The sequence below is a fragment of the Hippocampus bargibanti genome, linkage group LG15, assembly GCF_051943395.1.
Source record: "Hippocampus bargibanti isolate YZ-2025 linkage group LG15, ASM5194339v1, whole genome shotgun sequence".
Classification (NCBI taxonomy): Eukaryota; Metazoa; Chordata; class Actinopteri; order Syngnathiformes; family Syngnathidae; genus Hippocampus; species Hippocampus bargibanti.
The window spans coordinates 3,009,007-3,032,108 of NC_142748.1; the positions used below are offsets into that span (position 1 = coordinate 3,009,007).

At 36.5% G+C, this 23,102-nt stretch overlaps 1 protein-coding gene across 2 annotated transcripts in view; it reads left to right on the forward strand.

Annotated features, from left to right (window-relative positions):
• dnah9 (dynein, axonemal, heavy chain 9) overlaps nt 1–22,246 on the forward strand; it is a 163,534-nt gene extending 141,288 nt beyond the window's left edge. For both annotated transcript variants that reach the window (XM_089015298.1, XM_089015297.1), the window contains 8 exons: nt 2,886–3,113; nt 7,511–7,702; nt 7,770–7,961; nt 11,388–11,558; nt 13,964–14,146; nt 15,261–15,514; nt 15,598–15,733; nt 19,812–22,246. In XM_089015298.1, the coding sequence (XP_088871424.1) occupies nt 2,886–3,113; nt 7,511–7,702; nt 7,770–7,961; nt 11,388–11,558; nt 13,964–14,146; nt 15,261–15,514; nt 15,598–15,733; nt 19,812–20,039 (1,584 nt within the window). In that variant the 3' untranslated portion in view covers nt 20,040–22,246. The remainder of the gene's footprint in view (nt 1–2,885; nt 3,114–7,510; nt 7,703–7,769; nt 7,962–11,387; nt 11,559–13,963; nt 14,147–15,260; nt 15,515–15,597; nt 15,734–19,811) is intronic.
• The last annotated feature ends 856 nt before the right edge of the window (nt 22,247–23,102 follow it).

Genomic DNA, 23,102 nt, shown 5'->3' on the forward strand with positions numbered 1-23,102 from the left:
CTTCACTCTGCTTTTTTATTTCTGTAGTTTGAACTTTAAAGGAACTCATTCACTGCCGTTTATTTCGGAATTAAAAAGCATGACGTGGACCGTCATTCCCGACTTTGTTCTGGTTTTGTTTTTTTCTTGTAGGGGTCCCGATAAAGCGCTGGTCAGACCTCTAGCAATGTTTCCGCAAGTGGGCAGCATTTGCCTTTTATCCATGTTAGCGCATTGTTACATCTTAAGGTGTTGTTAAAGCACTATATAAATCTATATGTCTGTATTGTATTATATTTTGGACAGTCACCCCCATTTCGAGCTAAGATAACTCCAGACGCATGTAACTTAGGAATTAACTTTTTTTTTCTGATGCAAAAAAGTCTAATGTTTCTTATGTGAATTGAATGTTTGTTTAATCCTAAAACTTAATTTTGTGTGGGTCCTGAGATTTGAGTGAAAATGACAAAAACCCGGGCACTGGAGTGGCCACATTTTTGCACATAGCCTTGCTGTGAATGAGTTAATTAATAAATTGATCAGTTCACTCATTTATCTATGTGTTTCCTTTGATGTTTATCAAGTGTGTGAGGAAGGCTAAATTGCACATACAAATCTATGATCAGGAGATTCGAATCCAGAACTTCTGACTGTGATGCAGACCAGGACACAAAGTGCTTCATTCTGCTTTATTTTTATTTCTGTAGTTTGAACTTTAAATTAATCACACACCAATTGAATTTGGATAAAGCAGCCGGTCAATCCGTCAGCTTTTGCACCAGGCCCACCATTTGCACTGAACACCGCTCATATTGAACGTCTGCGTCCTCCATCCCGGAGCTCAGCTGTGCCATTAGCTATAGCATAGCTGTTTTTCAAATGAGTCAACCTACATTCATCATTTTTCGCCATTGTGCACTCTTTCCTTGCGTGATGAGCAGTTGGAACCACCGTTTTGCGTTCCCTCGCCTTTGCATTTGATTGTAATGTCTCAAAACGGCTTGCCACGCTATGACTATTGACGTAATTTTATGTAAATACAGATGCCTTTTAAATGCAGTACGTCTGTCTAAGCTCTCAGTCGTACAGGAATGGTCCATCGATGAAAAGGTTTCTTCAGCCGTCATCTGTACTTATTTGAAGGTGTCAAACGTTTCGCTTCTTATCCAAGAAACTTCATCAGCAAACTAAAGTCTTAACGGTAGTTTCGGCCCTATATGTATAGGGCCGAAACTACCAGTAAGACTGAAGAAACTTTTTTAAATTCAGTATTCAGAAGAGTAAAGTCTACCAGAACTTTCCATCGATTTGCAAGCCCTAAAACACAAGGCCGCTCCCTTTTTTTGTGTTCTTTGTTTGTTAGTCGGTGCCGCAAGTTCATTCGTCTTTCTTCACTTGTACACTGTTGTAGCCAGAGGATGAACAGTTTCATTACCGTTACAAATTGTCAGGCCCGCCTCTGACTTCTTCAGTCGACGTCTTTATTGCTTGACTACTTACACGCCAAGAGGAAGGGCCGGTACTCCAGCCTGATGAAAAAAGTGCTTGAATTTAGACTTGTAATTTGTATCCCCGTTCATTATTCTTGAGAGGACTAAGAAAAAAAAAATAACGTACTGATCACTTTGTCTCCTCTGGCAATTGTCTTTGACGCCCCCTGACTCCCTTTCATGGTTTTTCTCTTTCTATCCTTGAACTTTACACTAGCCCTCTTTTGTTAAACGTCTCCCCAAAATCTGACATTCCTCTATCGTGTCCCCTCGCCTGGAATAAGGGCTAACTTCAGCCATCATGAGGAAGATTAAATATGAAGAGCAAATGGAAATGAGAAAGTAAAGAGGCTTATGAATTAATGACTGGAGTTATTAGTGCTGTAATTAGATTTAGGGAATGGGCAGTGCTGCGTGGTTAAATGTGTTGGGAGGTTGGTGTGGGGGCACGGCTGACTGCTTATCATTCACGGGATGTCCTGTAAGTGTCAAGACAGTTGAGATGGAAAATTGAGCTCATCCGAGCTTGTGTGATCATACAAGTCAGCTCCGTTGCCCGGGTTGCGTTCGCCAGATGATTTTGCAGAAAAGACAGGCTGAATTAAGCTGTATTAAGCCAGAATGCTTGCTTAATGTTAGCATCTTGAAAATGAGTTTCAAGAGCTGTGTACCGTTTCGTTTAGTGCCACTTCAAAGTCAGAGTGGGGACCATAGAAAATGTAATTGGTCATTTTTTTGAATTGTCATGACAAATATGAATTGCATGGGTAGTTTCGCAACCGAGCAGCGCTAGTTATTGTGCCCGATTTGTTCAGTGGAAAGTTCTGTGATGTTGCTCAGTCTGCGTCATGGCTTGAGGAGCCCGCGATGAGAAGAAAACACCGTTAACGCAGAGCGCTGATGCATATGTGGAACTGTCGCAGCTTGGAATTGAAGCGGATTCATGTCTGACAGAAGATGCGAGGCAGTCTCTTTTTGTCAATGGATGCCAGAGCTTCATGTTTGCTTTCAACATTTAAGCTTGTAGCAGACATGCACATTTCACCATGATGTCCCTGATCCACTGGTGAAAAAGACGCTTTGATCATCTCCTCTTTCATCTAGAACTGCTTCATGTAACAAAGAGGATGCAGAAAGTGCTTAAGATTGAATGCCTGTCTGTGTCTTTTGTGTTGTGTCACATTATTTGTTATTTTGACTTCAAGATAGCGCCGCGAGAATGGCTGCCTTTTCAGCAGGTCCTATATTTTGTTTTTCTACTTCTTCCTTTCCTTTACTCTTTCATCACTTTACTCTTTCACCACTTTTGTTGCTGTGAAAATGTAAATGTTTCCACTGTGAGAATAATACAAGTTTGAAGTCCACACCACAGTTTTCGCTTTATAAACTGCTGTCTTGTTCCTCCCTTACTGTTAGAACATCCACCTGGTGGCTCGCTGGCTGGGTACTCTGGAAAAACTTCTCGAGCAGCGAGCCGAGGGAAGCCATGAGAATTTCCGGGTTTTTGTCAGCGCTGAGCCGTCCTCTACCCCTGAGGGACACGTCATACCGCAGGGCATCCTGGAGAACTCCATTAAGATAACCAATGAGCCACCAACAGGCATGCATGCCAACTTGCACAAAGCCCTGGACAACTTCAACCAGGTAAAATTGTCTCATACTTGAGAAATTTACAATTTACGGCAGCAAAATTTGGATACATGAAAGTCGAAAGATGTGTTTTGTATTCACAAAATAAATTAAAACCAAAGTTTCAAATCATCCAATTGCTTCAGTCAGTGGGTTGTTGTGATGTGTTTGACAATACGTCAAGTGGAGACGCAGCGTTATCCAGTGTTGTTGATGTCCGCTTGTCATCTCACCAATCTCCTCATAAACGACCCGGCGGGGAAAACAATCCCGCCGCTTGAGTGAGAACGTCTCCGCGCAATTGCAGAGTATTAATGTGACGTACGTATCGAGTGTCGACGGCCAGCGTGGTGCAATTCACAGAAGTACTTCCAGCTCAAAGGTGCTTTGCATCATCAATGGAAAATCATCAATTTTCTGACTATTTTCTGCTTCTTAATGGGCTCCTAAAAGCATTATATTTTCTCAAAAGCTGACAATGTGCCATATATGGACGCTCCCCTACTTACGAACATTTGTCAGTTACAAGCAACGGTACATATGATCATTTTGTAGTAACGTGTCGTATTCTCTCCAGTTGTACATGTACATATTGTCAGAGATGTTCAATCGGACACTGTGGACAAGACTCGAACCCAGAAAGATTGTCTTTTAACTGCCGGCAGGAGACACAGCCCTTCATGACAGATGTCTGAATTTTGCAGCCCTCTGCCAAGCTATTTATTGAGAGTATATGTAAATTTAAGTGATACATTAGTAAAACTATGTTTTACTAATGTATCACTTAAATTTACTCTTCCTGTGATAAGGAGTTTCTCAAGTGCTAAATTCTGTCCAAGGCCACCCTTACACATTTAAGAGCCCCTGACATCCACGGCAACAGTTTCAGGATTTGGACAAATCAAAGCTGAACACGATGTTTTGAGGCGAACCCTGCCACATAGTAATTATGCTGTTTGCTTAAATAAACCAAATACAGTAAAGTCTCGTTATATCGATATTCAAGGGAGTCCGAAAAAATATCGATATAACCGGGACTATCGATATATCCGACCCTGTTTGCATGTAATTTTCTCTGTGCGTGCATAGAAATAGTATCGATATAACCGGGACTATCGATATATCCGATATCGATATAACGAGACTTTACTGTATAAGAGTGATAATGTAATTGTTACGATTTAGTACTTCCTTTAATTGTGAGTTTTTTTTAGGGGGGTGACCCTGGCGTGATTAACCCTGAAGTGAGATCTAGATCTTCTGAAATGTTTGGCTATTTAGTTGCATTCAAATACTGTAATTATCTTTAATTCTATGCTCAATTTTGTTTGCTTCAGCGCATTGTTCACTGCCCACTGCAGGCATTTTTCTTTGCCATCTTTCTGCCGGCGTTAGGAGTCAGTGACTACAACAAAAAAATACGAGAGGAACCCTTGTTGGGTTTCTTATCCAGTTGTAGGTACAGTAAAGTCTCGTTATATCGATATCGGATATATCGATAGTCCCGGTTATATCGATACTATTTCTATGCACGCACGGAGAAAATTACATGCAAACAGGGTCGGATATATCGATAGTCCCGGTTATATCGATATTTTTTCGGACTCCCTTGAATATCGATATAACGAGACTTTACTGTATTTTATTTTTCGGTCATGATGATATACAGAGGCCTTCGATGAAAAGGTTTCTTCTTCCGTCATCTGTACTTCTTTGAAGGTGTCGGACGTTTCGCTTCCCATCCAAGAAGCTTCGTCAGCAAACTAAAGTCTTACTGGTAGTTTCGGCCCTATATATACAGTAGGAATAAATATATAGGGACGAAACTACCATTAAGACTTTTCTGACGAAGCTTCTTGGATGGGAAACGAAACGTCCGACACTTTCAAAGAAGTACAGATGACGCCTGAAGAAACCCTTTCATCGATGCATCATTTCTGTACGACTGAAAGCTTACACAGACATACACAGTCCTTCATGAACATATTTTTTTTTTTTACCCTGAGAGCGGCAGGTGACACAACATATGCCAATTTTCATTCCAATTTTGCCCTCAAGATGCCAATTTGCCAAAATGAAGCCGTGAGCAGATGGCCCGCTCACTCACCATGGAACAGTTTCAGACCCACGGAGGACAGATGTGAACATGGCACATGCGAGCATTAAATGCAACTAAGTCACATTCACACTTTTCTGTTTGGTCTCATAGTGTGACCAACTAATTTTTGGAACCATATTTGCATCATTTGTGCTTAGTGCACTTTATTGACCTCTAGCTTTTTTTTTTTTTGGTCTATCTTATCAGTTGTATATTGCTCTCCAGCTCTTCGCTGTCATATCTCAGCTCTTTCCTTGTCCCATTTCACAATGATGATTATCTACCTAACAAAAGCAACATGCTCGTGAGCCCCGCCTTATGGAGTACCGAAATGATGTACACCGACGTGAGGTTGAAGGATTATTGGAGTAGCCCACCCGCAAGGCTCAAACCACTAAGCCAGAGAAATTACTTTTTTTTTTTCCTTACTGTACATTTTCTTTATCTTGTTTTTCAGACTAACAAAAAACAATATTGTGTGATAGAACGGTCGCCATGTGTTTTTGCTGAAACTAACGATTTTCATTTATCTGTCAAATTACAGGCAGTTCACGCACGGCAATGTTAAGCTCATATCTATATCGATGCAGAGGTATAAAAGTGTCTTTTTTTTTTAAACCGCATGGGGTGTGCTGGTGTGTTGTGATGGATCCGTTTCTTTTGATTACCTGACTGCGTGTTATTTTTCTTGAGCACACAGGTCAGGAAAAGAAAGGCTTTGCATCTCATTCGGTTGCAAAAGGAGTCTTGTGCAGAATGTTAATTAAAGCTCCAGAAGGAGTGTGTATGCGGCAATGCTTTTAGAAGTCGCTATGCGCTGTTGCTGTGGGCAAGCATGTGCATCGTAGGAGTCAGCTCCCCAGGGCACTGCCGCAGTGGCTCTCGTCGTCACACTCCCTGTGACATACTGATGGAATGAATAGAATCCAGTAGCCTTCGTTCCGTATAAGCTTTATTGGCATGCTTATTTAACAGTCCTTTTCCACCGGAGATTACATTGCCATTCGTGTTTTTATATATATATATATATTTTTTTTTATGAAGCCTGTCTAGAATAATGATCTCAGGAGACAGATGGAGGCTAGAAACGGCTGACAGGTTGGAACAATTAAAAGGCCATCCCGTTGTCATGCTTTTTACCATCTATACAACCAAACAACATTTTAAGTGGTGACATCACAAACGCATCCGACCAATCGGGTTTCTTTCCCCAAGCCAAGTATAATAATAATAATCAGAATCAGAATCAGAATCATCTTTATTGCCAAGTATGTAGAACACACAAGGAATTTGTTTCCGGTAGAACACGCTGCACTAGTATCGTTGTCAAAAAAAACTGCTAAGTGGCACTATACAGTTCCATTTTGGCTACTGTTGAAGTAATAATAATAATAATAATAATAATAATAATAATAATAATAATAATGATAGTGATAAGGATGATGATAATGATAAGAATGATGATAATAAGAAAAATAAACATAAACATAACCATAAAAATATAATAATAATAATAATAATAATAATAATAATAATAATAATAATAATAGTATTAACAATAATATTAATAATATAAGAGTATTATTATTAATAATAATAATAATAGTAACAATAATAGTAATAATAATAATAATAATAATAATAATAATATGATACTGATAATAAAAATAACAACAAACATAAACATGACCATACAATAATATTATGATATTATTATTATTATTATTAGTAGTAGTAGTAGTAGTAGTAGTAGTAGTATTATTAATAATAATATACGAGTATTGATGATAATAATAATAATAATAATAATAATAAAATGTGTATTAAAATGAATCTAATTGGAATAATAATAATAATCATCATCATCATCATAAAAATAATAATAATAAAACTATTAGTAATTATTATTATTAGTAGTAGCAGTAGTAGTAGTAGTAGTATATTTATTATTATTGTTCAAATTATTATTATTATTATTATTATTATTATTATTATTACTACACTTATTTTCTATTAAATAATATAATGATATGAAAATTGATAAATCATATCAAGTACAAATAAAATATTCCAATCTAAGTTGAATTGATCATCTCACGCAACAATTTGGTGGAAATAGTTTGAGGTGAGTTTTGAGGCTTTCATCATAGGTTTGAATTCAAGTGAGTTCCGATATTTTACATATATATGTATTTTTGATCATTTATTTATTTATTTGTTTGATTGATTGATCATTTGATCGTGTAATCATTTGTGTACGTTTTTCAGTATTTATTTATTTTCTTTGTGTGTTTGTTTGTTTGTTTTTTAATAGGAAACGCTGGAAATGTGCGCACGGGAGAATGAGTTTAAAAGTATCCTGTTTGCACTTTGCTACTTCCATGCCGTGGTAGCAGAGAGGAGGAAGTTCGGTCCTCAAGGATGGAACAGATCCTACCCTTTTAACACAGGGGATCTCACAATTTCAATCAATGTACTTTTCAACTATCTGGAGGCTAATCCCAAGGTGGGTAACAAATTCCCATTTGTTTTTGTTCTGGAAAGCATGATAAATGTTCCTACCTGATTCCAAGGTGCCATATGACGATCTCCGCTACCTCTTTGGTGAGATCATGTACGGGGGTCACATCACGGATGACTGGGACCGCCGTCTATGCGGGACCTACCTTGAGGAGTTTATTAAACCTGAGATGATGGAGGGAGATCTATGTCTTGCACCCGGTTTCCCATTGCCTGGTAACATGGATTACAACAGCTATCACCAGGTAACATTATGACTTTTATCCCGGGCCTTTTTTATTTCCCCTCAAATTGGTCACGAAATCCAAAAAGACATAATTGGATTAAAAAAAAAAAGTGGCACCACTGGGTTTGGGATGTATGGCCAAGACGCCGTTGCCGATTGCGAATTGCACGAATTGAATTGTTAATCGGCTTCTTTTCTAAATGCTAAATCAATCGCAATAAACCTCCTAGATGAGTCCCACAACTCAGAAGTTACAGTAGTTGGCGCTAAGGAACCAACGGGCAAACATTGTAGTTTGGGTATACACATAAAATCCGCATATGGAAAAAAAGGCACCTTGTACAAAGCAGATGAATCACAATCCGAATTATATTTGTGCATGCATATATCGAGTGTGCCGTGTGATCATGTTTTCGTTCACCGCCCAATGCATTCATTCTAATTTTACGTCTGGGTAACTGATCTGATGATGCATTTGGATAAGCGGAGCATATTAAAGTAATGACAATACACTGCAGAAGCTTTACCGAATCAACAGTTTCGCATTAATGATGTGTCAAAAGGCTTTTATATCAAATGCATTAGTACTTGGTTCCCTGTATGTCAATGAACTCGTGGTGTGATTCTTTACTACAGCAAACATACATAGACGGATCCAACCATGGTTAAAACGAATTACTCATTTGCAGTGCGACTCAAAATTAAACATTTCAAAATCAGAAAGCCTTTAATAGTCCCACAATGGGGAAATTTGCAATATGCAGTAGAAAAATTGGAAGGGGTGGGAGGATGTGGGGGGTAAAAAGATAAAACAAAGTGTTCTATGCACAAAAGAAAATGTCAAGAGACTGAAAAGTTCAACTGCACAAAAAAAAAGTTTCATAAAAAAAGAACTGTACATAGTGCAAAGTATAAAAGTATAAAAACATGTCAATGTAATGATCTCTACCATTTTAATTTCCCGTTAGTGTAGCTTCATCTAGTGGATGCAAAGTAAGACCGCAACCACAATTGTAGCTTCGATATTGGATTGGATTAGTCTTTATTAGTCTCACAGTAGAGACATTTTCATTTCATAGCAGTAAAAGTGACGAAAGTAAGAGGAAAGGAAAGGAAGAAGTAGAAAAACTAAATACATGTACCGGACTTGCTGTAAAAGCAGCCGCTATAGCAGTGCCATCCTGAAGTCAAAACAGCAACAACAACAAAAAATAAAAATAAAAAAGAATGTAAATCCATGTAAAATCCGCAAAATTGTTTGTCACTGTGACTTCACTGTTAATAATCAAATTTTTTCAACGTCTATTTATTTATTTATTTATTTATTTATTTATTTATTTATTTATTTGTTTATTAATGTGATGTACTCATTTATTTATTTATGGATGTATTTATTTATTTATTTATTTATTTATTTATTTATGGATGTATTTATTTATTTATGTATTTATTTATTTATTTATTTATTTATTTATGTGATTATGAATGTGATTTATTTATTTATTTGTTTATTTATTTATTTATTTATTTATTTATGTACTTATTTATTTATTTGTTTATTTGTTTATGTGATTATGAATGTGATTTGTTTATTTATTTATTTATTTATTTGTTTATTTATGTGTTTATTAATGTGATGTATTTATTTATTTATTTATTTATGTATGTACTTATTTATTTATTTGTTTATTTATTTATGTGATTATGAATGTGATTTATTTATTTATTTATTTATGTGTTTATTAATGTGATGTATTTATTTATTTATTTATTTATTTATGCATTTTTTGTTTATTTATTTGTTTCTTTATTCTTTTATTCATTTTGTTTGTTTGTTTATGTATTTATTAATACACTCATATATTTATTTATTTATTTTTTTTTTAGCTCATCATTCATTCATTCATTCGTTCGTTCGTTCGTTCGTGTATTCGTTTATTTTTTTGTTTTTTTGTGTTTATTTATGTATTTATTTATGAGTTTATGTATGTGTTTATTTATGTATTCATTGATGTGTTTATGTATTCATTTCTGTGTTTATTTATTTGATTTTTATGTATTTTTTGGTGGCTTCAGAAACAACTTGTAACAGGTGCCGGTATCATATAGTGCCCATTATATCATGAGATATGTCTCTCTCTGAGCGTGAACCCTAAACGACAGGGTCAATTCAAAATAAAGCCAGGTCAGTGTGTCAACTCTCGCCACGCGCTATGAAGACACTCTAAAAATACAATCTATTTATGAAGCATCTGACAGGCCATCATCCACTGCCACACAGCCATCTGGAGGTAACTTCTTCTCTTCCGGCTGCATATTTCAAAGAGACACAGCATGGGACTCAGCAATTTTTATGTATTTATTTTCGATAATACAAGTCGATGCAGTCAGCGAAAAACAAAAGTTGATCAGGCAATCTGACAAGTGTTTGTGTGTTGATGACCTCCATTTCAAAAGAATGTGATTTTTTTTCATGCCACGTCCAACAAAAAGCATATTGATCATCTTTCACCAGCAGATGGAGAATATTTATTTTCCCTGCCTCATTAGCAGCTCATCAAGTGTTTGGCTTTTCAAGCATATTTTATGTCTCTCTTCTTCCCTTGTCAGCAATAGTTCGAAAACACCTGATTTAAATTAAAGGTATGATCTTTCGCGTGATTTCAGTCTTGTAAATCAGCGTAATTGTGGTATGAGAAAAAAAACCTTGAAAAGTTTCCTGTTTGACTCTTCATGAGGAAATCAAATTGAGAAGCAAGTGGAATTATCTGCGATTGATTGTATTGGATTAGCCTTTATTAGTCTCGCAATGGAGACATTTACATTTCACAGCAGCAAAGTGATGAAAGTAAGAGAAAAGGAAAGGAAGAAGTAGAAAAACAAAATACAGGACCTGCTGTAAAGGTGGCCACTCCCCTGGCGGCACCATCTTGAAGTCAAAACAACAACGCAAAAAAATAAATACATAAATAATGTGATGCAAAGTCATTCAATCTTAAGCACTTTCTTCATCCTCTTTGTTGTATGAAGCAGTTCTAGATGAAAGAGGAGCGTATCAAAGCCTCCTTTACACCAGTGGACCAGGGACGTCATGGTGAAATATGCACATCTGCTACAAGCTAAATGAAGGTGTCGGACGTTTCGCTTTTTATCCAAGAGGCTTCGTCAGCGAACTAATTTTTTTTTGCTGGTAGCTCTGGCCCTATATATATATATATATATATATTGTGGGGTCTACAACTGGCCTGATTGCCCCATTTGCTCTGGTATCACCTCATCAGCATAACTAAGCCTATGTTGCCTAAGACGTCAGTTGTAGGAATGATCTAAATTGAACCTCACCCCACCATGGCAATTTAGTGAAGGGTTTTGCTGTTTTATGAAAATAGCTTCTTTTACTCCCCTTTCAAACCATCTATTTTCTTTTGTTTTTTTTGTACTCTAGTACATTGACGACACCCTACCCTCCGAGTCGCCCTATCTCTATGGCCTTCATCCCAACGCCGAGATTGGCTTCCTCACGCAAACCTCCGAAAAGCTTTTTCGCACTTTGCTGGAAATGCAGCCCAGGGATGGAGGAGTCGGTGAAGGGGGAGGAGCCACACGAGAGGAAAAGGTCATTATATGATTCATTTGTATTCAGCTACTTCCTGGGAGATGAAATGACTTGTGAGTATGAGTTGTGTGTTTGATGATTGTTGTCTCATTAGATTAGAATGAAACGCAGTTTATTTCAGCATTTTGGGAAACTGCAATAATCACGAGTCACTTGTCGCTGAAGTACTTGCACTACGCTCAATTACTTTTGAATCTCTAAAGCAATAAAAATGCAGCATGTAAACACAAGTGATGATTCTGATTTGAAGAGTCAAGCTGTCAACCTTAAGCTCCTACCTCAAGCATGGTTCTCAACGAAAGTGAATTTCATGCTGGATTTTGGGAAGGTGCATCTGGTGCTAAATTCAGGATGACAACAGGTGACACTTTGTATTGCTAAATGCAGCAAAAAGCTTGTTTGGGGTTGACTTTAGCCATCGTGTTTTGTATATGCTGGTCTCATTTTTGGTTCAGTGGAGCTTTGAGGTTAATTTTATTTGTCCCGGAAAGCAAGCGTGTGCAGTATTGTGCACTACCTTTTCTGTGACTCTTTCTTTACGAGTATTCGTTCACATTCTTGATTTTTTTTTGCTCATGGATTTCTCAATTGTATGATGAGCCTCACAACTAAATTATTATGTGCACCTGCAGGCAGTAAGCCTCCACTTCCTCTCAAGATGGTCATTATAGTTGATACCACATCTTGTCCAAAATCAATATCATATTTATTTTAAACATGAGGGAACACAGAAAGTGCATTGATATTAACCTGTGTGTGTGTGTGTGTGTGTGTGTGCGTGTGTGATTAGAAAGCAGAACAAGTGTCAGAAGGGATTTCACTCCAGGCAGAAATTGCCCGACAGTTCCCGTTAGCTTTAATCCATTGTTGCACTTGCTTTAATAAATAAACAAACAAATAAATTAATAAAGTGATACATACATACATACATACATACATACATACATACATACATACATACATACATACATACGTGCATACATACGTGCATACATACGTGCATACATACATACATACATACATACATACATACATACATACATACATACGTGCATACATACATACATACATACATACATACATATACATACATACGTGCATATGTACATACATACATACATACATACATACATACATACATACATACATACATACATACATACATACATACATACATACATACATACATACATACGTGCATACGTACATACATGCATACATACGTACATAAATATATACGTGCATACATAAATACATATATACGTGCATACGTATGTACATACATACGTGCATGCGTGCGTACGTGCATATGTACATAAATAAATACAAAAATAAATACATAAATCCATAAATACAAACATACATAATGAGGAAAAAAGTACAAGATAATGTTAATGTGATTTTAACTCATTCACTTCCATTCAACAATGTATTCAGCAAATTGAAAATATGAAATAAAGCGGCATTCCCAAATTTGTTTGGGTTTTATTTTATTTTTTGTTTGGGTGCCGATAAAGCGCTGGCCAATGTTTTTTTTCTTCCAAGCCTTTCCCTTTTTTCCATGTTAGCGCTTTGTTTCCGCTTCAGCTGTTGTTAAAGCGCTATATAAACCAATATGTATGTACAGTATTGCATTGTATTTAGGACAGCCGTCCTTATTGCAAGCTCATATAACTCCAGAACCATTTAACTTCGGAATTAACTCTTTTTTTTTGTGATGAACGATGAGAGTCTAAGGTTTCTTACACTGCATTTAAATTGTATGCAGTCTTAAAACTCAATATTCTATGGGTCCTGGAATTCCAGTGGCAATGACAAAAACCCTGGCACTGGAGTGGACACATTTTTGCACATTCGGCAGTGAATGAGTTAATTTTCGGCCATGACAAGCCTCTTCCTCTGCGTAACATTTTGACCTCCAAACACTTTTTTTTTCTTATCTGAGCAGATGAACACCAAAATTCGGATATTAGAACCAGAGAAATCCAGAGATATAATAACTTCATATCCTTTGTCCGGCACCTGCCGTAATCCACCTAGTGATTAACAAAGCAGGTTGCCTTGGAAAAATGTTGACACAGACGTTAGCTTTCCACCCAACAAAAACGTGTGAGGTTTATTTTTTCTAAAGGGATTAGGTTGTTAGTGATAGGGGAGAAAAAGCTATCATAGAAAAAAAAAAGGTGGTCGTGCTCATAAATATTAATGGCCATGTTTACTTGGAACAAAATAGTGTGTAGGACAACGTTAATGCTGAAATTATACAACATTAGTCTTCTGTGAATGTCATCCGTCCCCGGCATTTAACCGTGTAGACACCCCATATAATTGAATTAAAAAGAATGTGTGTGGTGGGGGGAATGGGAGCGCGAAGCAATCCATCTCATTGGTTCATTGATTTGAAGGTACGAACGATGCTGGAGGAAATCACTGAGAAACTCCCAGAGGAATTTAATATCTCTGAGCTGCTGGGAAAGGCGGAGGAGAAGACTCCCTACCAGGTGGTGGCTGTCCAAGAGTGTGAGCGTATGAATATTCTCACCCAAGAAATCAGACGTTCCCTCAATGAGCTCAGCCTGGGCCTCAAGGTGAGCTAATTAAAATGCAGGCTGACATGAAATATTTAGAGTCCTAATATATCAACTCATCAACGGCGAAACGCTATTAACTCCTACCGCCGCGACGGCAAGCTCTAAGCGGCACTATTGTTTGCATTGCATGGAAAATCGCTTATTGCCCCCATCAAAGGAGATTAGGTGTATTAATTAAGATTGGACTATCATGTGACCCTCCATCGTGTTTCATTAAAATCAGAATTCCATTGATAGAATCGTTTCAAATGCACTTTAAAATTCTGCCGTCATGCTTTTATTTTGAAAAACCAAAACGTGAATGTTCCACCCATGCCACTCATAAGTCATGTTTATTTATGTATGTATTTATTTATTTATTTTTTGTGTTTATAGTTATTGTTATTTTATTTTGTTGCAATTTAATTTAATGTAATTTTAATGTTTACATTTTACATTTAATTGAATCTAGTTTAGTTTAATTTAATTTAACTTTGATTTATTTAATTATTCATTTAGGTATTGATGTTGTTGTGATGTTTGTTGATTGTTTATGTATTTATTTGTATTGTTATTTTATTTATATGTTTTTTTTTATTTTTGCTTTCATCATTATTTTATTTTAATTAAAAAAAAAAACAATTTTCATTTTTACATTTCAAATTTAATTAAATCTAGTTTTGTTTAATTTAATTAAAATGTAACTAAAATGTAATTAGCATGTAATTAAAATGTAATTTAAATTAAATTTTATTTACATTTTATTTAAATTTAATTTAAATCTAATTCAAATGTAATATAATGTAATTTAAATGTAATGCAATTTAAATTTAAATTAAATTTAATTTAAATTTAATTTACATGTAATTTAAATTTAATTTAAATTAAAATTAATTTAATTTAAATTTAATTTAGATTTAATTTACATTTAATTTAAATTTAAGTTACATGTAATTTAAATTTAAATTTAAATTTAAATTTAATTTAAATTACGTTTAAATGTAGTTTGCATTTAATTTGCATTTAGTTTGCATTTAATTTAGATTTATTTTACATTTAATTCACATTTAATCCACATTTAATTTTCGAAATGTTAAACTAAATGGTAAATATACTTTTCTTGATCCTTCAGGGTGAACTAACCATGACCAGTGACATGGAGACCCTCCAGAACGCTATTTTCCTGGATATGGTACCAGAGACTTGGACAAAGCGTGCTTACCCTTCCATATGTGGCCTTGCTTTGTGGTTCTCTGACCTTCTCGCGCGAATCAAGGAGCTGGACGTCTGGACAGCTGATTTCGCTTTACCTTGCGCAGTGTGGCTGACCGGCTTTTTTAACCCGCAGTCCTTCCTCACCGCCATTATGCAAACAATGGCTCGCAAGTACTTCACTGCAGTTTGTTTGTTTTGTCTTGTTTTTTTTTTTTTGTCAAATGGATACAACGATTCTATGTTTGAATTGACAGGAACGAGTGGCCTTTGGATAGCATGAGTCTGCAATGTGATGTGACTAAGAAGAACCGTGAAGATGTAACATCGCCACCCCGTGAAGGAGCTTACGTTCATGGGCTATACATGGAGGGGGCACGCTGGGACACACAGGTATCGCTCATATATTTTACATACAATACATATTTATTGATTTGCTTTTTCACAGCTACTAAAAAAATGGAAGACGGTTTGGGATTTATGGCCCTTTATAAAATGATTACCATAAAATCGATAGCGTAAAATTATGTCTTTTGTAAGATTAGAAATTAAGATGTTGACAGAGAAGGGGGGGGGGTTATTGATTTTTTTTATTGATCATGAAGCAGATTGTATCTCGTTGGTTCTGAAACCTTTCATGCACAAATAATAATAAGCTACATCACGATTTTTTTTCATCTTCATCCTTGCAAGTTGCAGGGTTGCTGGATCCTATTCCAGCTATTTTTGAGCAGTAGACAGGGGACACCCTGAACCGATAGCCAGCTTATCCCAAGCACACATTCATTCTCTCCCTCCCACCAAGGGACAATTGTGATTGATCCATGAACCTCCCATGCTTGTTTTTTGGAATGTGTGAGGTAACTGGACGACCTGAAGAAAACCCACGTAGACACAGGTAGGACATGCAAACTTCACAAAGGGAGACTGGAGCTGTAATCGAACCCACCACCTCAGTACTGTGAGGTTGACATGCTCACCACTTATCCACCATAACAAAAAAAACATGATTTATCAAAATAAATCATCAAAATTTGAATAGCTCTCCATTTTAAAGGACAACCGACGCCACCGGACATGTCGTGTCCATAATTTGTAAAATCACTAAATTACTTTTACTGAGCGTATTTTACAAAGATTCCACCGCATGTAACTATATTTTACGTTTTAAGACTCGCGCTGAATATTCAGGAAGTCTTGTTTTCGAATTGGTGACGATTCCTGTCGTGACGTCACGTTTGGAACGCCCCTGACCGAGAAAGCGACACACAATGCATTTTGGGTAGTTTGTTTGGTCTGAAAACTTCGTGTTGATCCGTGTTGATGGCGAAATTAGAAGGAAAACACATAACGCGACGGTGAATCGTTGTGTGTTTCACCAAGACCACTATTTTATATTCGCTGACACAAATTCCCAGCAGATAAATGAGCCCATTTCCAACGGAGCTTGTGCGCCATCTTCTGCATTTTCTGGGTGCTACATTGCTGTCATTAACAGCTCGAATTGATATGGGAAGACTCCTTTAATCGATTGCAAACATTTATGCTTTCCTCTTCAGAACTCTTTGAATCATATTCATAACTGGATGAGGAGCAAGAAAGCATCTTCTCCGAATCTGAAGCCATTGTTTTGATTCTCGAGCAAGGCAAGACGTCTTGGTGTGATGTCACGAACTGGGGGTGGGACTTTCTGAAAATCCCCAATTCGCAGCTCAATTTGTTGCAGTTTTAGCATTTTAATTGGTGTTTTGCACTAAAAATATCAGCCTACGTTTTTTTTGGGTATTTTAGATGCTATAAAACGTTTTTTCTGATGTCAGTTAAGAAACAAAAAAATGGTGTTGGTTGTCCTTTAAGTAACCACTGTCCCTGAAATGGTTAACTAACTACTAGATCATGGAAATGGGGAGGAGCGAGGCGTGAATTCACCTTTCAATGCACCTTAAAACATGCTGATTAAATTCACTCGGAGATGTCTTCCCTTCAGGGATTCTGCATTCCATTTGTTTTATTTTATGTATTTATTTATTTTCCGACTTGGCATCCCGCTTGCATTCGGCTGCGGCGCATCGCTCCGATTCTCTTCTTCATCCTAAGCATGCTACCTCTACGTCGAATATGTTGCCAAGCTTTCAAGTCGCATCCCCCGTAGACTTGTTAATTGGGGAATGTGCAGGGTGAGCACTTGAACACTTAGAGCTCCCCTAAGTTGAGTGCTTCATTTTTTTTTCTTCTTCATTAAAGTTAGAGACGCAGGCAAATAGACTCTCAGTTAAGATGACTCGGTGGTTGCTTCTCGACGCAACCTCGCCCTCCTCATATCTCCAAACGCCAGTCTTTTGCCCGTATCGGGGGAATATTGTGAATTGGAGACTTAAGCAGTACTGAGACTAGATAGAGATGTGTCGCAAGAAATGTCAAAGATTTATGATAAGACAGCTCATTTATATTTAGAACGTTCACCTCTGATTCAACGGGGTATCATCCATAAAAGAAAGCGAGATGTTGAATTTGATGTGCTCTAAGTGGCTGTGATTTGAAATCCTCCTGGACAAACCAGAGAGTTACAGTATGTTTTCGTTATTTTATTTATTTTTTATGTAGTTATTTTTTTTGCAATAGAGAGAAGAAAATGGTGGACAAGACTGCATTGCTCTTGTTTGTCTCATGTTAAATGTGTGTGGATTATTTGTTGATCTTAACATTTTGAGATGTGATGGACTCAATGTCAATGAAATGATATTATTTATTTATGTATTTATTTATGTATTTATTTATTTATTTATTTATTTATTTATTATTTGTCCGTCTGTCCATCCGTCCATTCGTTCGTTTGTTCATATGTTTGGTTGTTTATTTTTTTGTGTTTCATGTGTATTTTTATGGATATTTTTCTGTGTATTTTCGTTTATTTTTATGTGTTTAATTATGTAATTGTTAATTCGTATTTATTTATTTATTTATTTTTATCAGTCATTTGTTTGTTTATTTAGTTATTTATGTATTTGTCAGTCTGTTCATTTGTTTGTTTGTTTTTTGTGTATTTTTACATATATTGTATATGTATTTTCATTTATTTTTGCATTTAATTATGTATTTATTCATTCTTATTTATTTTATTTATGTATTTATTTATTTACATGTTTATTTATTTATTTCTGTGTATTTCTGTGTATTTTCCTTTATTTTTATGTATTTATTAATTTGTATTTATTTATGTGTTTATTCAATTGTGTATTTATTTATTTAGTTAGGTTTTCATTCGTGTATTTATTTATTTAGTGAGTTATTTATTCATTCTGATATTGATTTATTTATTTTTGTATTTATTTATTTATTTATTAGGTATCTGTGTGATTGTTTATTTATTTGCCTATTTGTTTGCTTGTTTGTCTGCTTTTCTGTTGGTTTGTTCGTCTGATTTTGTTTTTTTTTTGTTTGTCTGTTTTTATGTCACCTCAGAGAACTTGAGAGGCCGGTGTAGTTTGATCGTGTACTCTGGCATCACTGGAAATAATACGATGCATTCAAGGTCCCCAGATGTAATAATACAAATATTTTTATGAAGGTTAACCAAGCTATAGAGATGAATTACACATAAGTGAACATTGCTTAATATTTGAATTATGTTTGGATGCAAGCCACTGTGATTGTTTTTGGCATTGGTACATAGTTTTCATACCCCTATCATAAAAATGTCGATCACCTATGTCTTATTTTAATGTCATTAAGGACATAATTCCTCCTTGGATAGTCGACTCATTTGCTAGTACAGTAAAGTCTCATTATATCGATATTCAAGGGAGTCCGAAAAAATATCGATATAACCGGGACTATCGATATAGCCGACCCTGTTTGCATGTAATTTTCTCCGTGCGTGCATAGAAATAGTATCGATATAACCGGGACTATCGATATATCCGATATCGATATAACGAGACTTTACTGTATTTACTATTTACCCCATAGGAAGTTACTGGTATTTGACATTTCCTTAAAGTTTGACATCATTTGCAGATTCAATGAAGCCTTTTTGTCCTCCGACTTTCCCAAAGTCATCAGGATTTACACCCCAGCCCTGCAATCCTCTACGCATGCATGCTGAAACTTGAGTTTGTCAGGCACTAAATGTAGGAGGATTAATTAGCCAGACAGACCTCCCTGTTTCAGTGTGTTCAGTGTGTGTTTTTGTAGTTTTTTTTTTTTTTTTTTTTGAGACAGGGCAGTTTGACTTTGTCTCAAACAACGCTGACTTTCAAACACACTTCAAGATGATAACAACATTGTGGACTGTGAGTGTCCTTCATGGCTCGCCTCACTCAGTATTAGTCCAATGTTTAAATGTGACTTAAGTAGAAACAAACATCTAAAATAAATAATCATAAAAATGAGCTTTCGCCACATTTAAACACAAATGAATGACATCTTAGTTGACACGTGTCAATCTGTGCTTCCCATTTTTCTCTGTCAGACCGGCTTGATTGTGGACGCCCGACTAAAAGAGCTTACGCCTACCATGCCGGTCATCTTCATCAGGGCCATCCCAGTGGACAAACAGGACAATAGGAATATGTACCCGTGTCCGGTTTACAAGACCCGTCAACGGGGACCGACGTATGTGTGGACTTTTAACCTGAAGACCAAAGAAAAGTCCTCCAAGTGGACCTTGGCTGGAGTTGCTTTGCTATTGCAGGTCTAATCAGGGTTCCAGGAACGTTCATGTGAAGTTTGTGTGACGGTACAACAGGGTCCAGGATTGGCTCACGTTTTATATGTTGAGACGGTGTACTGATTGTATTTTATTTTATTTTGAAAGGAGCGAGAGAAAAAATCAAGCGTTTTATGATATCTCTTAGATAGCTTTTCATGAAGCTGCCAAAATTGCAAAAGATCAATAAATAGATAAGACTGGCTGCGGTATGCTAAACTGAAATGATGCAGTTTTGATACATTTATTTTCCATCCTGGGCACATTAATTCAAATTCAGCTCACTTTCAATCGGCTAGGTTTTCTTTCATTTCTTTCTTTTTACTTGTCTTTAGGTTCCATCACTTTTCATGAGTGTAAGGTTCACAACAAGGGACAACTTACAGAGCACACAGGGAACATTCAAACTCCACAAAGGGATGCGAGAGCCGGAATTGAACTATTGACCACTGTGATATGATTTAGTCCAGTTTAATTCCCCATCATTTCATTTTAGATTACAATTAAACAAAAGGACAATCTCAAAAGCATCTCATGCATAGATTCCTTTCCAGTATAGCTACTGACATTTTTCGATTTCTTTGTCATTCATAATTTAATGAGCCTTTAATAATGCACTAAGAGGCAAGTAGGTACGAAAGGGGTGGAATGGATGATCCATAAGAGAGAATTTTAGTTAGAACAACCTTAAAAAGACATTCAAGTGACATGATACGATTAACCTTCCAATTGTGAGTCGAACAAACCTTTTCGTCATGTTTTTAAACTCTAGGTCCACATGGAAGAAATTGATTGACATCTGTACAATTGACTTGACCTAAAAACAATAGTGAAAAGTTGTTATTGTTTGCGGTTGATAGCAGAGATGGGTATTCTGTCCTTGGGATGGAACGGTCCATCCGTTCAAATCTTGGAGGCGTGCCTGACAGTTAGAATGTGGTGTCAAACTCATTTTTTTTCATTAACTCATTCACTGCCATTCACTAATTTATTCGGGAATTGAAAATATGACATAGAGCGCCATTCCCAAATTTAATTCTGTTTTTTTTTTTTTTTTTCTTGTTTGGGTGCTGATAAAGTGCTGGCCATGGCCTCTGGAAATGTTTTTTTCCCTTCCACAAGGAGGCAGCATTTCCCTATTTTCCATGTTGGTGCTTTGTTCTAGCTTCAGCTGTTGTTAAAGCGCTATATAAACCAATATGTAAGTATTGCATTGTATTTTGGACAACCGCCCTCATTTCAAGCTCATATAACTGCAGACCCATATAATTTAAATATTAACTCTTTCTGCTCAAAGAACAGTATCTAAAGCAAGGGTGTCAAAGTCATTTTTTGTCGCGGGCCACATTGTAGTTATGGTTTCCTCTCGAGGGCCGTTATGAATTTGGGGAATCCATTAAAATGATTAAATCCCTTCAAATATTACATATAGAGCACACAGCAAATTAATGAATAACTCGTATTCAAATCTGAAGTCAAGAATAATGACTTTTATTGTGGTTGACATCCAAAAATATGAAATTTTGGCTCAGATTTTAGCAATCATCATGGAATTTAACAAGTTTGATTTGCTTTCGCGGGCCAAAAAAAATGATGTGGCGGGCCGGATTTGGCCCGCGGGCCTTGACTTTGACACCTGTGATCTAAAGCATTGAATGTTTATGTAATCCCAAAACTCAATATTCTGTGGAATTCGAGTGACAATGACCAAAACCCTGGCACTGGCGTGGACACATTTTTGCTCATCGTCTGGCAGTGAAGGAGTTAAGTAGTTCACAAATTAATTAACTAGTTTTCAAATTTGAAATAAAAAATGACTGTTATTGTGGTTTACATGGGGCAATTTTAAAATTCGGTTCGGACTTAAGCAAGCATCAATGAATTTCATGACTTTAATTTGCTTTCACGGGCCGAGTAAAATGATGTGGCGGGCCAGATTTGGCCCCTGGGCCTTGTCTTTGACACCCGGGCAGTAGATGATTCTTGTGATGTGCATTTGCAATGTGAAATTGTTGATTGGTGTGTGTGTGTCGGGGGGGATACCAAACAAAATAAGTACACTACTACCTGCAAGTAATTGCTTTAAAGGTGATAAAGAATAAGGGGAAAAAAAATACAAAATACATAATAAAAAAAAACATCCCCCCAAGCCACACGTACAGTCAAAGTGCTGTTTCCCGGAGAGCTTTCATGCTTTCATGCTTTCATGCTTTCATGCTTCCCTGCTCCTGTCGACACTTGCAGCACAAAAAGTGACAAGGCCTTCCTTGGTGAAATGGATGTTGCTGTCTACATAGTTAATGTGTTGCGTATACAATTATTTGATCTTGCTCTCTTAAAGAGGAAATAGCAATATGAGATCTGAGAGGAAAAAAAATACAAATGTAGCAATTTGACACATTTTCTCACCTAGCTTAATTAATGTTTAAGATGCAATTGATTCTGAATTATATAAGCAGTATAGAAAAGAAAGGAAAATACCGGCTGTTACATCTGGTGAGACACCGCCGCCCACCCCTAATACATGGTCATCTCTGACGAGTGCGTAGGCGATGGGGGCATCTTAAGCATCCGTATACGTGTGAGACATCTGGTGGTTGCTTAGTTACCGATCGGTCCAGTGAAGCTCATAATGTGAATCCTTCAGAGAGATATTGCTGTTTAGGATGCGCCCTCGCCATATTCAAATGTCCATATGAGAGGATGATTGTACTTATTTAGCATTAACTGTACTTAATAATTTCATTTGTACCATTTGTTTTAGACCTGGATATGCTGTCGGCTGAATGTAGAGTCAAAATGGGTTCCAAAACTGCTAGTCATGTACGGTATTATGTGGTATTCTTCAAACCCAAACACCCAAGTTTTACCCTGGAGTTCAACCTTAGCTATCTGTAACCAGCACTGTTTTCAATGCTTTTATATGAATCTCATCTGATAGGTCTTCAAGAAACGAGCAAAGTGAGTGAATGACTCATCACTGGTGGTGAATAACGGATCTTGAAGTACGCCGTGAAGGCCAAATGTCCGATTTTGTCCCCTGGATAAATCATG